The sequence below is a fragment of the Xyrauchen texanus genome, chromosome 40 (assembly GCF_025860055.1).
Source record: "Xyrauchen texanus isolate HMW12.3.18 chromosome 40, RBS_HiC_50CHRs, whole genome shotgun sequence".
Lineage (NCBI taxonomy): Eukaryota > Metazoa > Chordata > Actinopteri > Cypriniformes > Catostomidae > Xyrauchen > Xyrauchen texanus.
Genome location: NC_068315.1, coordinates 15092007 through 15109101, shown reverse-complemented (window position 1 = coordinate 15109101; position 17095 = coordinate 15092007). Strand labels below are relative to the sequence as shown.

General features: G+C 39.2%; 1 protein-coding gene across 2 annotated transcripts in view; it reads right to left on the bottom strand.

The window, feature by feature from the left end:
* Positions 1–5256: 5256 nt before the first annotated feature.
* The window catches only part of opn4b (opsin 4b), a 36682-nt gene continuing 24843 nt past the window's right edge, over positions 5257–17095 (bottom strand). The window contains exons 8-12 of one of the 2 annotated variants that reach the window (XR_007969280.1): positions 15416–15602; positions 13947–14165; positions 11392–11457; positions 9532–10664; positions 5257–8284 (exon numbers count right to left, since the gene is read on the bottom strand). Coding sequence is in view for 1 of the 2 variants with exons in the window: in XM_052113301.1 (XP_051969261.1) it covers positions 10479–10664; positions 11392–11457; positions 13947–14165; positions 15416–15602 (658 nt within the window). In the remaining variant the exon portion in view is untranslated. Of the gene's footprint in view, positions 10665–11391; positions 11458–13946; positions 14166–15415; positions 15603–17095 lie in introns of both variants that reach the window. The other variant, XM_052113301.1, reaches the window with a different exon arrangement.

Sequence of the window (17095 nt, the reverse complement as noted above, 5' to 3'; positions counted from 1 at the left end):
TATGTCATCCCCTGCCATTTATTCTTTTATGTGAAGAATGGGAGTTATAATTTAGCCAGGTCACTCTGACAGAACCCTGTCACTCTCATTCTTTGATGCCACAAGTATAGAAAGCACTCTGGTACCATCATGCCACACACACAATAGTTATGTAGTCAATACAAACAATGTTTGCAGCCAAACAAACTCTTCTCTCTCACTTTCTTTGTCTATTGTGGCATGGTAAGTGTTTTTTATAACCCACTAACAACTTCTTAGTGGTGCAGGCCACTGTTTAAATGCTTCTATTGTCGCCATTCAATTTTAAAACTATGAAATTAACTAATTTGCTGTATTATCAACCTCATTAAGTTTTATCTGACCACATTTCTCAGGGCAAGTGTATTACCAAATATAATTTTCTTTATAGCCGTATAGTCTTGCTTACAAAAAAACATCATGTTTTTTTGACATCATGCCCCAATAGAGAGCATTCAAGCCTGTTATTACAGCTGCTTATAATTTCTTTTCAAGCACAATTTGAATGGTAAAACAATTAAGAAGTTCAAAATGATTCACAAATTATCAAACATTGCAAAGAATAAATATTTTGTATATTTAACAAACAGATGTTGGGCTAGTTATTTATTTATGTTATTTAATAAGTGAATAATTTATGTGAACTAATTAATTTAACTCGTCTGAACGAACCAACTTACTAAAATTAATTGGAGTTCCCAACGCTAAATATTTTCAACCAGTTCCTCTTCTGTCACTCACTCGACCTTGTGTCAAATGTAGTGACACAAGGGGTCTTTATTGACAGCCTCGCATACCTCTGAACTTGAGAAAAGGCCAATGAGAAATTGGCAGACAGAATTTGCATGTCCTACGGGTATAAAAGGAAACGGGCGTACGTCTGTCAGTCAGAGTTTTTTTTCGGTGCCGAGCGGTTGTGCAGCAGCAAGCTCTAGTTACTGCTCTTCGCTGGTGGAGCTTGTGACTTAGATGCAGACCTTTTTATTTACCACGGGAATTCACCACTGTTATTATAACGTCTAGGTTACGGATATAACCTCCGTTCCCTGATGGAGGGAACGAGACGTTGTGTCGAAGAAGCGACACTAGGGGTCTCTCTTGAGTGCCGAATATGCCCCTGATCTATGAAAAAGGCCAATGGGATTTAGGCAGACATTATTTGCATACCCCGCACCGGACATATGGGTATAAAAGCTGAAAAATACGTTCTTTCAGGAGTTTTCTGAGGAGCTGGAAATGGTCAGGCCACTACAGTGGCTCAACTCAGCGACGTGGCCGGGAGGACACAATGTCTCGTTCCCTCCATCAGATCCGTAACCTAGATGTCACTTCGACATTGTGTCGAAGAAGCGACACAAGTGGTCCAATTTAAATTAAATGCGCTGAGCCGTGTACGAGAACAGCTGACACAAGAGCGGGGAGGTATTTCACATGCAAAGGTGACCAGTTGAGTCAGACTGCACGTACCCTTCCCCAATGCCCCATAAAAAGTTGTCGTAATCCATTTGGTTACCTTAAGCAGTGGAACAAGGGAACACTTGCCAACCTGGGAAAGGGCCGAGCCTAGCCGGGCCTCTTTTCTCTCTATTTTTCTCGCATAGAGCCAAACGGCTGGGGCCCTAACACACATCGTGGGAAGGGGGTCTTAGCCAGTTTCCTATTCTTTCAGGGGGAAAAGACTCTGCGGAGACCACACCTGCCCAGGGACAGGGAGGTAAAGTGGTGAATACATCACATGGGCCATTCAGGTCACATGTGGAAAAATGGTGCGGTGGTAGATCCAGCCTCAAGGAAGGGGGAGTTGCTACAGCACGGCGACCGGAGAGCAGATGGAACTGCCTAAGGGAGACGCGGGTCCACTCGCAAGGGGACCGTACCGCGGAAAATACACACAGGAGGAGTCCACGCAAGAGTCCCGACCTGAGGAGCACCTATTCCAGTACAGGATAAATTTGAGTACCCACAGTGGATTGGGTCAGCGAATTCCTCCGCCGAATTGCGGACCCATAGGGCTAGGGAGGAGTCGTCCAGGGATCCGAATATACAGAATCTCCTGGGAGAGTAAGCGCACAGTTTTACCTCGACCGAGGGAAAGGGCGCTAGGTGCAAGCGATCCACCCGGTCTGTCCGTCAGCGTGTTACCGAGTTCTACCGGCTCGGACCTGAGAAAATACGGGACGATACTGACTCAACCCTGAGATTGTAAAATCTCGCAAAGGTATTAGGTGTTGCCCAACCTGCTGCTCTACATATGTCTGCCAGGGAGGTGCCCCTGGCCAGTGCCCACAAGGACGCAACACTACTTGTTGAGTGTGCAGTCACGACATGTGGCGGGAGCATATACCGCCTTGGTGATTTATGTATGCTACCGCGGTGGTGCTCTCTGACCTGACTAGGACATGTTTGTCTCGAACTAACGGGAGAAACTTTGCCGTTAGGCAAAGAAAACAGTCAGCAACTCTAGGCAATTGATGTGCCAGCACAGCGGGGCCCCTATCCAATGGTCCGCGGCTTCATGCCCATTGCACACGGCGCCCCAACCCGATCTGGAGGTGTCGGTCGTGACCAGGATGCATCGGGACATCGTTACCTGGTGCGTGCCGTGGTGCCATGCTCGTCTCGGGACTCGAGTCTGAAGCCAGTGCTGAAGCAGTCTCATAAGCATCAACCCCAGCGGTGCGACCGCCGTGGAGGATGCCATATGCCCCAGGAGCCTCTGGAAAAGTTTTAAAGGGACCGTTGTGCCTGGCCTGAAGTTGGCGAGGCAGTCCAGCACTGACTGCGCACACTCGTTGGTGAGACGTGCTAACATTGAGACAGTCTAACTCCATGCCGAGAAAAGAGATACTCTGAACCAGGGCAAGTTTGCTCTTTTCTCGGTTTACCTGAAGCTCTCTGTGAGTGCATAGTAACTATCGCCCAGGGGAGTCATCAGCGTCAGACGCCACGCACTCCGATGTCCCCAGATCGCCTCCATCGCCAGCCGCATCGTCCTCAATCTCGTGGGAAGAAGGAGCAATGCGGCTGGAGTGGCGTGCTTTCTCTTGAAAGCGAGCCGCGACCGCAACGTTGCCATGGTCATGCTCTCGCAGAGAGAACATTAACCATCCACAAACGCTGCTTCGGTGTGATTGCAACCCAGACACACGAGACAATGCCTGTGGCTGTCTAAAGTGGAGAGCACTCTACCACATCCAGGAACTACGCAGGGGCGGAAGGGCATTTTTACAAAGATGCGTCCTGAAAAGGACGTTCAACACCAGCTGCGTATTGCTCTTTTAGAGGAAATAACTCTTTCAGAGAAAATCACTCTTTTATAAACTCTTTTAGTTTTTGCGCAGTTGAAGTGCCAAGGGGCAAACTGCACTGCCGTGCAGAGAAGGTGAAAGCCGCTGAAGTGCGCCATAGATCCAACAGCAGGCAAAGCATCAGAGGAACAGGAACAGGTGTGTAACTCGCAGCTGACTTCAACACAACCTTCGGCTCTGAAGAAAATTTCTGAATTGACGTATTTCTCCGCTTTTATACCCGTATGTCCGGGGCGGGGTATGCAAATACTGTCTGCCTAATTCCCATTGGCCTTTTTTCATAGATAAGAGGCATATTCGGCACTCAAGAGAGACCCCTAGTGTCGCTTCTTCTACACAACGTCGAAGTGACCGACGGGGAACCGGAGTTTGAAAACGCCATCACCTTACTGGCAGAGATTACAACTCTGCTACTCAAGGACGCGATAGAGCCTGTCCCTCCAGCCGAGATGAAGAAAGGTCTCTACAGCAAGAGAGGTTGGAGGGGAGGCTGTCCCCCTCCACCTTGAAGGTGTATGTACAGGGGTGGGACATGCAAATTCTGTCTGCCAATTTCTCATTGTCCTTTTCTTGTGACGTGAGGCTCTCAAGAAAGACCCCTTGTGTCACCACATTCGACACAATGTCTCGTTCCCTCCATCAGGGAACGGTGGTTACAACAGTAACCATGATGTTCATTTACATGAACTGTCTGAAAGAATCTACTCATTTTAATGATTTAGAATTCCCAGAGGTAGCCTTCATATATAAGGGAGAAGGAGGTTTAGGTAAGTGTGGTGTAGTGTTTTGTGACACTACATGCTACTTGTTGAAAAAATGAAGCTAAAGCTACATGTCACTCTTCTGAATAAATTAGATAAGATATTAATGTCTACTTAATGAACAAAGTTCAGCCATGAAATTCTAAGACAGGCTACTGTAATATCCACGTGGGGTAAGATACTCACCTTAATTTCTCAGCTTAGTTATGCAATGTTATAATTATATAATCACAGTATTGTTTATATCAGCTGGTTAAAGCAACCACATCTAGAAACTCATGTGTAATTTATTTTAATAAGCTTTTTAAAATAAGACATTTATAATGTATAATTAAAAAAATTAAGATTAAATAAATAAATTGAATATTTTTAAATATATATATATATATATATATATATATATATATATATATATATATATATATATATATATATATATATATATATATATATATATATATATATATATATTTTTTTTTTTTAAATCATAATAATTTTAACTTTAAACAGACAAAGGTTAAAAAATAAGCTTGTTTTGTCATCTAAATTAATTAAACGTTTTCAATGTTCTGTAACACCCACATCTAGAAAATAGTATTTTTAGTACTGTTCACTCCCTCTGAAACAAACATGGAGATCTATTTTCCCATCCAAATCAGCACATGAAATCACAGACGTCGGGTGATAATAATTGATACAGATTTTACTGCAGCACACTAGGAGAGTTTCTCTGAAACCCACCACCATCCCAGCTTCAAAGGTCTAGATCTGCTACATAGGGATTTTTTTGTATGTCTATTTGGACAGCAGCATTTCATACATGCTCAATGCAGCATGTCTTACATTTTGTTTAAATGTTTATGAAACATGTACATGAAGATTATTGTAAATGTACTGTATGTCCCCATGAACTACTGTATTCTCCATAAAGCAGAGGGCATGTCCAGAATACACAGCTGTCCTTCATTGCAGTTGTAGTTAAGGGCTTAATAAAAAAAAAAAAAAAAAAACATTAAAAAAAAAAAAATAAATAAATAAAAGAAAAGGTTTTATCGATTGGAAGAAATTATTTTCTCATTGACAAAAGAATTTGACATTTTGATAAACAAAATGTGTTAAGTAAAATCTTTATTTAGAAAAATAAATAAAATACCACAAAAAAACATCAAAAGAGCACATAAAAATAACAAAACTACATTTGGACTAGATTGCACATTTTTACATAAACTGCATTTTCAAATTTAATAGCCAAAATCATAAATATAGCTTTAAAATGCAAATGTAGTTTAAAATAGTCATTAGAATGTTATATTTATTAACTGTGATCGCTCAGACACATCATTCAATAAATCAATGTGAAATCACACATTCATTGCAAGTATGCTTTTGGCCATCTAACTTGTGCATGAAGAACACCAGTAAAGAAAACACATGTAGCATCACACAAGAATTATCTATTAAGTGATGGATTCTGTAAAGAGCAAGAAATATAATTTTTTTTTATTAAAAGAACTATAAGAATATCTAGAACCATTAAATAAATGTTTTGAGTGACCCATTGTAAGGTCAGCTGAGAGGATGACAGGCACTCAGACGCCCCCTAATTTGGGTAAGTTATACAGGCTATGTACTTCATTGTAAGTTGCAGAGAGGGAATGAGTCAATGCCAAAGAACTGTTTACTTTCTAATCTTATCTCCAGGGGCTTATGACCTTGTTCAGAGCTCACTGTAACAGTCAGATAGACTGAGAGAATAAATCGGTTATATAAATGCAGAGCCATACTTTCCTCCAATGCTTGCATCGACAGTCATAGTCTGCTCAAGGTTTCTTTCTAGTCTTTTGGAAAAATGGCTTACCAAATGGCATAACATCACACTTATTAAACAAATAATGTGAGTGCGCAGAAAACATAACAAAAGAAAAAAATGCAATGGCTTCATTGCATTTGGAAACTTCAGCCATGGTTCAAAATGTGCAGTTTTAACTGCATTATCTAACAAATATCAAACCAAGCGGCATTTATTTTAAATTATTCACTATTCAAGCAAGACAATTTAAAAATAAAAAAAGAAGTTTGTTAGGCTTCAAAATATAAAACAATAGCTGTATTGTTCAAAATGAAGACAAGTATTAGGACAAGAAATGTATTTGAATTTTTCTGGCTGTGGAACATGTCCATGGTTTATGTGATGAACTACACCTGCAGTTACTTTGCTCGAACACCTGTGTGAACTTCAGGAGAACTGAGACTTGGTTTGATATTTTTTCATCTCATGCAATGGTATTCATACAATATTTATATTTAAATTAAATGTTTGATTAAATTCAATTTAGGCCACTGAGAAATAGATGAAAATGAATGGAGGCAAATGGAGTGGGAAGAAGGAGCAATGCGGGGAGGGGGGGTTGTGCGGCTGGAGTGGCGTGCTTTCTGTTGAAAGCGAACCGTGACCGCAACGTTGCCATGGTCATGCTCTCGCAGAGAGAACATTAACCATCCACAAACGCTGCCTCGGTGTGATCGCAACCCAGACACACGAGACATTGCCTGTGGCCGTCTAAAGCTGAGAGCACTCTACCGCATCCAGGAACTCGCAGGGGCGGAAGGGTGGGCTTTTGTGGGCTTGTCATGCTATGGATGGGCTGGTGAATGAGGTTTAACTGTGTCCTGAGGTGCAAATTGACAGACAGCAGTGATCAGCACCTCTGCATAGCAGTCACTTATTACCATCTAATCTGTGACACTTGACCAGCCAACTTTTCCAAGCTCACAATGATTTCTGTCTCAGGGAAGGAGATGAGCCATTTCTTTTTTCTTTGGGCAATATATTGCCATGCAGACCTTGCTCTTTTACTTTCCATATTGTAGGGGGTGGTGAGATGTTGACTGCCTGTATTGTTGGGAAATCTGTGCTCACTGGAAGCTGTCAGGTGTCTTTTGGGTTTCCAAAACACACAATAGGATAATTCAGTCTAACACTGCAGCACTGATGTTTTATGCACACTTTGGTTTATTCATCACAGAGCTCTCACTGTTGGAACCACCATTGGGTGAAAAGTTTTAGTTATAGAGTTGTTTATGGATACTATGTGGAACATTTGTTTTTTATGTTATGGATTATTCTGTTTATGATTTTTCCTTTGTGTGTGTGTGTGTGTGTGTTTGTGTGTGTGAGTGTGGCCTTTCTATCCCAGTCACTACACACCTCTTTGTTAATAACCCCTTCTAATTAACAGGTTTGGTTATTGCAGTAACTCCAGTGAAGACAATTCTTAAAGCAATTACATAAAATTACATGATTTTAGAGAATTGTGTGCTTGCTCAAAGCCCAGATCTGAACCCCATTCAACACCTTTGGCACACAGATACCATAAACTAGAAGACATCATAACAAACAAAAGAGACACAAACAAATACAAAAAGCCAACGAGAGCTATTCCATGCACATATTAATATAATATGGAGACAGATGCATAAATAAGAATGTGAAGAAATATTTAAGACAAAGTCAAGAAAATAGGAGAGGAATAGACAATTTAAAGACATGTGACTATGCAATCATAAATGTAATGCACAACCCCATGGCTTACACTGATACACCAACTTATCTTTCATATTGCACTTGATTAAGTCACAGTGATGGTGTTCAGGCAACACAAATCACATGCAAGTCAGCATGACACACAATAGACCTACTTGATAACTGTGAGTGACTGGATATAAACTGTATGGTGACTGGTTAACATATATAACAGCTAAATCTGATACCAACTATACTTAAGAATGGCAGTCAAGCACCCCTAGGAAGATCATAAACCATCAATTAACCAAATATATTTACCTCAGAGAAGTAAGGTAAACTTACCTCTCAGGAGAGACTGACAGTGCACTTGAGTTGAATTGGAGACCATTATCTGAGGCCGTGCATGTAATTTTGAGAATGCACTAGTTGGTAAAAGCAATGGAATGTTCTAGTGAGCCCATCAAACGGCTGAGCACTTCCCCAAAACTAATCTTGTTAAAAGCGTTCTCCTCTAATCCCTATGGACTCCCAGATGCTGCCATATTAATCCCACTAAAGCATCTCCACAAGCATCTGAAATTACAGTTCATTAGAGGCTTGGGCTCTGAGACCAGTCATTTGAATTGAGGTGGACAATTTTCACATTTATAGGGTTTTGATGTTATTGTAGCCTGCATAGAGAATAAAGAACATTTAAAATGTAATATATATATATATACACAGATACTTACAACTTTGGGAATATTCATATGTGAACAGAGAAACATGGCACAACACAAAAGCAAGGGCAATCACACAGTAAAGAGCCCATGTTGAGCACACTTCCATATTAACATTCAATGTCATATATACAAATATATGCATTGATCATCCAGTGCTGTAAAAACAAATATAACTTACAAAATGAGAAACAAAAAATTTTGTTCATTTAGCAGCAAGGAATTGCCATTGGTTCTCAACATGCTTGGTCAGTTATGAGGATGTTGCCAGTGTACTGTAAAGGTGATGTGTGTAATTTCTTACCTCATAGTGAAATCAGAAACAGTAGGTTAACTTTTCTTTAGCTATATTAGGTCTGCGCTTTTCAAAATTTGAAACACTGCCCCCAGTGGCCAAAGCGGTAGGTGTTGTTGGGCATATGGGCATATGTGATCTCCATTTCCCAGGTTTAATGTCTGCGGGGGGTTGCCAAAATTTGTCTTCAGCTGTACAGTCTGAACAGTGAAGAGGAATGCATGTTTTATAAACTCTACCAAAATCCCAAACCTAAACCTAACATCAGTGGAGTAAAAATGTAATATTAGAGGGAAACATTTATTTGTGTATTCAACTTGGGATCCAAACCCATGGTCTCCCACACTGCTGATGCAACACACTTCTAGTCACACCACAGCGGAAAGTAAACATATTGGAGTCAATGTGAACATGTCTGATAGGAGATGGCCCTTGTTAGGGAGTCAGCATACTGTTGCTGATCCTAGGGTACTGGAAGTATTGGAAACAACATGCTGACCTCCTGTGTGATCATGCTGTATTCTAGTCCAGTAATATACTGTATATACTTGTAGATAACTTTACTGTAAGCCATTCATAGTTTGATTCCACCAAAAGTGTAAACATTGTGGCACTTTCATAACATTGCTCTGTTTGTTTGAGCATCCTATCAAGCCTGGCATTGCAACACTGGCTCAACCAATGGTGTGAGTGTGGGGCAGTATTATCAGTTTGTACAATTTATTGTTGATAAGTATTTGGGTATGAAAACGTCAAGTTATTATTTTTGCAATTCAGTTTGATGGCAACGGTGACAAAGAAATTACACATTTCACCTTTAAAGAAACAGAAAAAAGGTCTACTTAGTAAAAGTTGTAAAGGAGTAGTTCACCCTAAATTTAAAATTCAGTCATCATTTACTCACCCTTACTCATGTTGTTCCAAACCCATTTAACTTTCCTTCTTCCATGAAGCACAAAAGGAGATATTAGGATTAAATGGGCCTTCAAAACTTCAGGTCATGGACGATGTGTTGCTTTTGATCTTGTGCAGACATAAGGAACAGTTAATTCATGTGGCATACAGCACAACCGACTACATACCCTGGATTAAGCAGATCACTAAAGAAGAAGCCTGTGTTGTATCACCATTCATATTCAGAACAGAGCCAGTTCCACAACTGAAATGTTCATTGTTCATTTCCTCTGTAGAACCATCATAGGCCGTCAGCTTTGCCTGGCTCCAAAAAATTCTTCTAGGAGTCCAAGGGTCATCCCTTCCTTAAGAAGAGATCATCTCTGCATCATTAAAAGCAGCTCAAACCCTACTGACACTGCTTGTAAAAACTATGCTCTGCTGTTGAAAAAACAGCAAAAACTAGTCCAGGTTGGTATGCTGGTCTTCGCTCTGGGTAGCTGGTCTCCCCGCCTGGCTAAGCTGGTCTTTAGCTGGTCTAACTGGTCTCCTGACCAAACTGGTGCTCAGCTAATTTAACTGGTTGGCCAGCTTGTCTCCCATTCTGACCAGCTGGTAAGTGCCTAAACCCCCTCTAAAACCAGCAAACAGACCAGCCTAACCAGCTTAGGCTGGGTGAAGATGGATTTTCGAGAAGGGAATATAGACCCTATTCACCCTGTAACCAGCTGTGGCTTTGTTTCCACCTCAGTACAGCCAAAAGCATAAGAAAAACACTGCACAGATAAATTGCGGATGTCAGAGTTGTTACTGCATGCAGGTTTATGTTTTGAGCCCTGTGTAAAAGCAAGTAGACAAAAAGGAGGAAGGGTTAAGTCAGATGACCAAGAGCCTGTTGAGAAGGTGTCCTGAAGTAGAGCAAATGTCAGTGGTAGTGCAGGGTAGTGCAGCTTGTATTCAGTCAATGCCAGGAGCTTCCACAGTGACCGTGGCTACCTCCTCCAAACCACCTGGCAGCTGTCTGGAGGAGTAGCCAATACACTCTACTGAGAGGAGGGCAGAACTGGACTCTGACGTCACAATGATGGAAGGGACTGGAGCCGAAAGTCTTTTCAGCTCAGCTTTCTCTGAGAACATATTCGGCTTAATGTGAAAGAGAAAAAGGCAGAGAGAATAATGAAGAGAAGTAGCGAGAGGGAGCAATAATAGCAGTTAAATGAGGCTGTTAATCAATGAAAAAAGATATTACATGATATGCCAATTTTCACGATTATTCACATTTAACAAAAATTCTAATAAAAAAGCCCTCAAATTAAGATAATACAAAGACATTATTGTGTCAGATAAAAGCTTTGAATAGACATTAAGACAATTGGGTGGTAGGAATTCCTTATTACAGAATTTACATTTGGGCCAGAGAGCATAATTAATTGCATAAATGTTTTAAACATCATTAAAATTAAAATGTATATAATAATATATAATTGTATTAAATATAATTTTACACTAAATCAAGTCATTAAATTAATAGCCCTGTAGTTTATAGAATGTAAATTCTATCTATACTAGACTCATACAGTATCCATTACAGTTGTTTATTGCTGCTTCACCTGCCTGGATTTAAACTTGCTAGCCAAGCTGAAGTTTAGTAACACAACAGTATTTTTCAACTTGATCTGCTGGAGAACTTTCTGAACCAGTGCTTGCAGTCACTGACAATTAGTTTCCTGTCTTCTCTCCCAGCTCAAAAATTCTGATATTTCCACATTTTCCATGACAGTTAAACACTGATTTTTGCTAAATAGATTAAAAATGGGTACATATATCATCACTAGAACTGCATGGTGTAAAATCAATTTGGTGCACTTACAGAGGATGTCAGACAACTGGATAAGCTGACTTCGGGCAAGGAGGTCTCATCTTTGTCGGTCACCATCTGGGAGGGGGAGAGGGAAGATAGAAATGCAATTAACCAGAAAGATTCTGAAAGTTTTTTTTTTTTGGCACTCTTGTTCAAAGGTAAGATCAGAGTTTATGCAAGCACATGGTCAGCAACCTAGTTTTCAATGTGGACTTTAACCAGTAGAAATAAAGAGGTGGAAGGGCAGAACAGATGGTGCCACCCAGTGGATGCACTTATGCTATTCATCTTGAGCTTGATGAACCAGGATAAGCTGATGTTTATGATCTCTCTAAAACCACCAGATTAAGGCAGGAGAATTAAAGCAGCCTTAATCTCAATGTAATGGACCCTTATATAGGTCTCCTCTTTAAATACACATCCTATACACTGACCCACACTATAGCATCTTCTGTACATCTCCCATGCCACTGCATTCACATTATATTCACAGATCCCTTTAGTAGTGAAATAGATTTGATTTGTATTCTGTTAATTTAAAACTTGTCGTATTACCAACATTTAAAAAATATGAAACAATTGGGGAGTTTGTGATGGAAACGTATGCCCAGTGTACACTACATGACTCACAGTCACCACCCTGCAAACACTACACGACTCTCAGTCTTTTGTTTTTGGTCGTGTTGGCGCACTCTCCATACGACTGGGTGTGTCAGCTTCATGACCATTCGTCACCAACTAGCTATAAGGAAGTATCTGGAAGTTGTCACAGAAACTCGCATAGCAACGTGAACGTGTCTATAAACAGCATATAGGAGGAAATGGCACTCGTTTGTGCGATTATGTGCTTTTATGTGCACAGAAACAAAAAGAAGAAAAAGCTGAAAAACCTGGATGCGACAGTTGTTGGAAAATAGTATGCGTTTTGAAGTTGTATTTAGTTTTTTAGCTCCCGCTTCCCCCAACCCCCACTCCTCATTGACTGTTGGTCACTACTAGTCTCTCGCTCGTTGGGACAGTGCTCACACATGACAACAAGACTTCTAAATTTCAAGGTGTTTTGAAATCCATCTTGGCGTCTGGAACGAGTCAGGGCGTGTCGCAGGAGTGCGCACACAATGTCGTGAGAGCTGAGACTTTCGTTGCAGACCGGTCACTGGTCAACATCAAAGGAGATGAGCTTAAGTTCTTTAGTTTACTCTTCGCATTAAGCTCAGCACTGAGTAAAAACAAAAACAATATTAGACTCTTGATCCTTTCGTGTGGTAAAAAGTAGGATTTGTCTCTTTCCATTAACAAGAGGGAGTGACTGCATCTGTGTATTACTTTCATTGTAGTAAAACAGTGGTTTTCAACTGAAGGGTTGCGACCCAAAAATGGATTGCAGGTCTGCCAGGGTCGAAGACAGAAGGGGAAAACATTACTAAATCTAAAAAATTAAATGCAACTAACCATATAAGAGTGCATTAAGGATTGCAAAATAAATAGTATTAAAGTCAAAAAGTATCACATTTTAAATGGGAGAAAACAGGTCAGAGGCATTGTGTCCAATCAAACTCTATTAATTTGACATATACTGTATTTTGGTGCAAACCCCTCTGTCACTTTGCACTCGAAAACCAAGAGCATAACTATGCAACGTTAATTAATGTACAGTCAAAAGGCAAAGAACAACACCCTCTCACAGCAAAATCTTAAGGATTTGTACGACTGCACTTGTATGAATTCGCACAACCCTTATAACAGCCAATGACGTCGCTGGACATTGTTTTCATGTAATACGTGACAGTTCTTTGCTTCTGTCATACACAACAGCTTCCTGTTATGTTTTCACGCTCTACCATTCGGTTAGGTTTAGAGATGGAATTTGAGTAAGGGCATTCATATTAATAAGCATGTCCTTGACACCTCACGTGCAGTACTTCCGCATTAAACATCTGGCATTTGCATGTAATGAAATTGTACGAAAATCTTATGAATTACCCAACTGGTAAAATATGTATGAATTTTAGAGAGATTGGATTGCAAAGAAAGAGCATCATAGACCTTATTCGTGCTAGCGCCATCTTTGATTTTTAATGGTAATGACAACGAGGCTGCTAGGGATAGATGTACAGTCTTTTCAATGGGCTGTACTGCAGTTTAAAGTATTTTGGATCGTTCCGTGGACAAATAATTGATAAAATATCCATCTAAGAACATTCAAAATAAAAAGATCTCAAGACAACATGAGTTGTTGAAAACAAAAGTGATCTAGGAGCTTTATACCATTCGCAAGATGGCACTAGCATGAATACGGTCTATTAGCACATAAGATATTTTCAATCACACATAAATAAATACAAACACTTTTGTCTTTTGTCACAGAACTGTGTTGAGTGAAATCAACAGTGAACTGTCTTGAAGATATGAAGGATGGAATGAAAGTGCATTTTTAAGTCTGAGTCTTTTCCTCTCTGAAGATGAATGAGGGCTTCCTAATTTCCTAAATAAAATGTTCTCGGTGAACAAAGATGAAGTGTTTGATTAATGAGATATGACACTTATTAAAGACTCTCACGTACGCTGATGTAGGCACATGTCCTGTTTAGGCCCGACTCTGCTAAGCTCTGTGCTGAGTTTCTGTCTAAAATACCAGAGTCTCTGCTTTTAACCTTCAGTCTCAGAGAGCTGGTGTGCTTGATGTCTGACACATCTCTGTCGTTACGGATGTCACATGAGACCTGGCGGCTCGCAGGACGTGTACTTGCACTGGATAGGTCTGCTTCGGTATCCGTCCAACCCTGGAATACCCCAAAACACCACAACAACATTACACACATTTGGTTTTCCAAGAGGTGTTGTTCTATTGTTTTCATACTGAGCTAATAATATTTTCTATCCAGTATTCTTAGGTTTTTTTTTTAAGAAATTATTTTAAGCCGTTTCCATGGGAAACAATGTAAGTGATTTCAAGTTTTACTCTCTTTCTGGGGACATTTGGTCACTCACACAGAAGGTTGATCCAAAAATTACATGTTCGCTATTTAAGCAATAAAGTACGAAAGGTCATCTATTTGCAAAAATAGTCATAATTCACAATATAGCACAGCCTAAAGTGCCTTATAGCATTTATAAAAATTACTGCATACATTTTTTTTAAGGACACAAATTTACATAAAAATACAAAGTAGCAAGGTGAACAGATGTTTTTATTTTCTTGTAAAAATATATATTTTTATAATACCCTTAAAATCACTTGAGATGCTGAACAACATAATATATTGAATCTTATTTGAGAAATATATATATATATATATATATATATATATATATATATATATATATATATATATATATATATATATATATAAATATATATATATATATATCCTAATCAGTAGGATTTTAAATTTAGAGGAATGTATGCTTATAAAAAAAAAAATACTTGCCTTTGGGGTTAGATAAATAAAAAATTTTCCCATTGAATTACATTTCATTTTTATTTTATTTTATTTTTTTGTATTCTACCTCACTAAAAAATAGTTTTTTCTTGTTATAAGCATAAACTTTAAAATGTTCTGTTAGATTGCTTCTTAAGTAAATCGTTCTTGTTTTAAGAATGTTTAGATATTTTTCCTGTAAAAACCAGACTCAAAGAATATATATATATATATATTGTGCTATAGCTGTTGCTATATTGAATACTTAACCATAGCTGGGACGTAGTACTGACCAGTCAGCATCCAGGAATGAAACTATCCATTTTAAAATAAAGATTATAACTACAAAAATCTAAGTGGAATTCACAAGTTAAAATTTTCATAGAATTTTGGAGTCAAATAAAGGTAAACACATTTGGCTTGCTGTCCGTGATGAAGGGCCCTAAGTTAAAAGTTATGTTTGCGGCTTTTAATTATAGGCTTCAAAATGCATTGCAAACTCTATTCTTCAAGTGCTTGTGATTGACAGGATTAAAGGGACTTTCATTTAGAACTCCATTAATTGTGATGTTGCTGTGAGCTTTTGAGTGAATAAACAAACTTTTTAGTACCGACTCGCTGTCAGACACTGAGGATAAGCGTGTCATCCCAGTCCGGTGCAGGTTGTTGCTGGTCTCAGAGGACTGGCTGGTCACAGTGGAACGTCGCGTGGACATAAAGCTACTGCTGCTGAATCGGTCTCTTTGAGGCACACACAGTATCACACCCAAGCATGGTATGTACTTTGCAAGGGCAGACCTGAGAGACACGGAAGGGTGACATGTAAAAGTAGGATAGGAAAATTGAAAAACATAAAGAGAGAAGAATGTGCACTTTGAGTGGGGTGAAGAGAAAGAGAGGTAGTCAACAACAGGGTTTCTGTTGTGAATGATTGTGTGTAATCACAGAATAGATAGCTCTAAAGAGCACCCAGGGGAAGTAGTCAGAGCAAACACATTATCTACACTGTACAGTACAATAGCTCTTTTGAATTGAATGGGCTGTCTACTGATAGTGTGTGATTAGAAGAAATGTAATGGAGAATTAGGTCAACAAACATTCAATAAATTCTCATCGAGGAAATGCAAACTTAGAATAAGCCAAGCGTTTATAACTTGTTTAATTTTTAAGGATGTCGATACAGATCCTCTGTACAGCTTGGTCGATACAGATCCTCTGTACAAAGGTATGCTATGCTATTACATTGTTTTTTTACTGTTTCTTAGGTGTCTATACTCTATGCTACTTAAATGGCTGAACAATGAAGCAGGAATTTCAGCACTTGTTGTGTAAAGCACCAAAGTTCAATGAAGATGAATAAATAGGTCAGTAAATGATCGCAATAAAACAATCACAATACATTAAACAAAGAATCTGAATATTATTGTATTGCGACCCAGATCTCGACTTAATTTTTCATAATATCGCCAGGTCCCTGTTGATTCTCACCTCTATGCATATTCATTCATTATTTCCTAACCTCATGGTGATGATGGTTAAATATTTGTATCTAGTATATACAAAAAAAAAATTCAGATATGTGAGAATAATGATTGTTTGATCCATTGGTGCTCCTCTATGTTTATGAAAATAATAATTATTTCTACTTAGGCTGTCGGTTTTACACATTGAGTGCAATTAATTATATACAAAATAATGTATTAAATCTCTGACAGTATTTTCCTACCATCAGGGCAATTTCAGATTGAAGTAATTGTAACTTTGTGAAAAATCCATGTCAGCAGGGGGCAGTCAGCACACCTAAACTAATCTCACTAATAGCTCAGCCACAGAATGAAAGCTGGTCACACAGGACATGTTCTTGACCAGATGAAGACCAGAGATCCCGAGATACAATTTTCAAAGTTTCAACTACTTTTACCTGACACAGTGTCTATAAAGGCTGTGTTAATGACACTGAAGACTAGTGAGATGCTGCAAAAGCTTCCATCTGACGGACATGTACAGAGACGATAATTAAAAATAATGCAGATGGAACAAGAACGTGTCCTGTGAGAGCTGGATTGCTGTCAACAGCAGGCTTATGTTCAATGAATAAAACAAACATTATACTGACTTCTAAAGTCTCTTTTTGCCTAATCAATGCTGTACTTGTCAGCCAAAATAATGCAATATTTTCAATATGAATATCTGAAATGAATATCAGAAAAATACATGACGTGAAAGTCTGCGCTTTACCAATGGTTTAATGACTCAAAACACACATTTGTTGCCACCTTCTGGCATAAAAT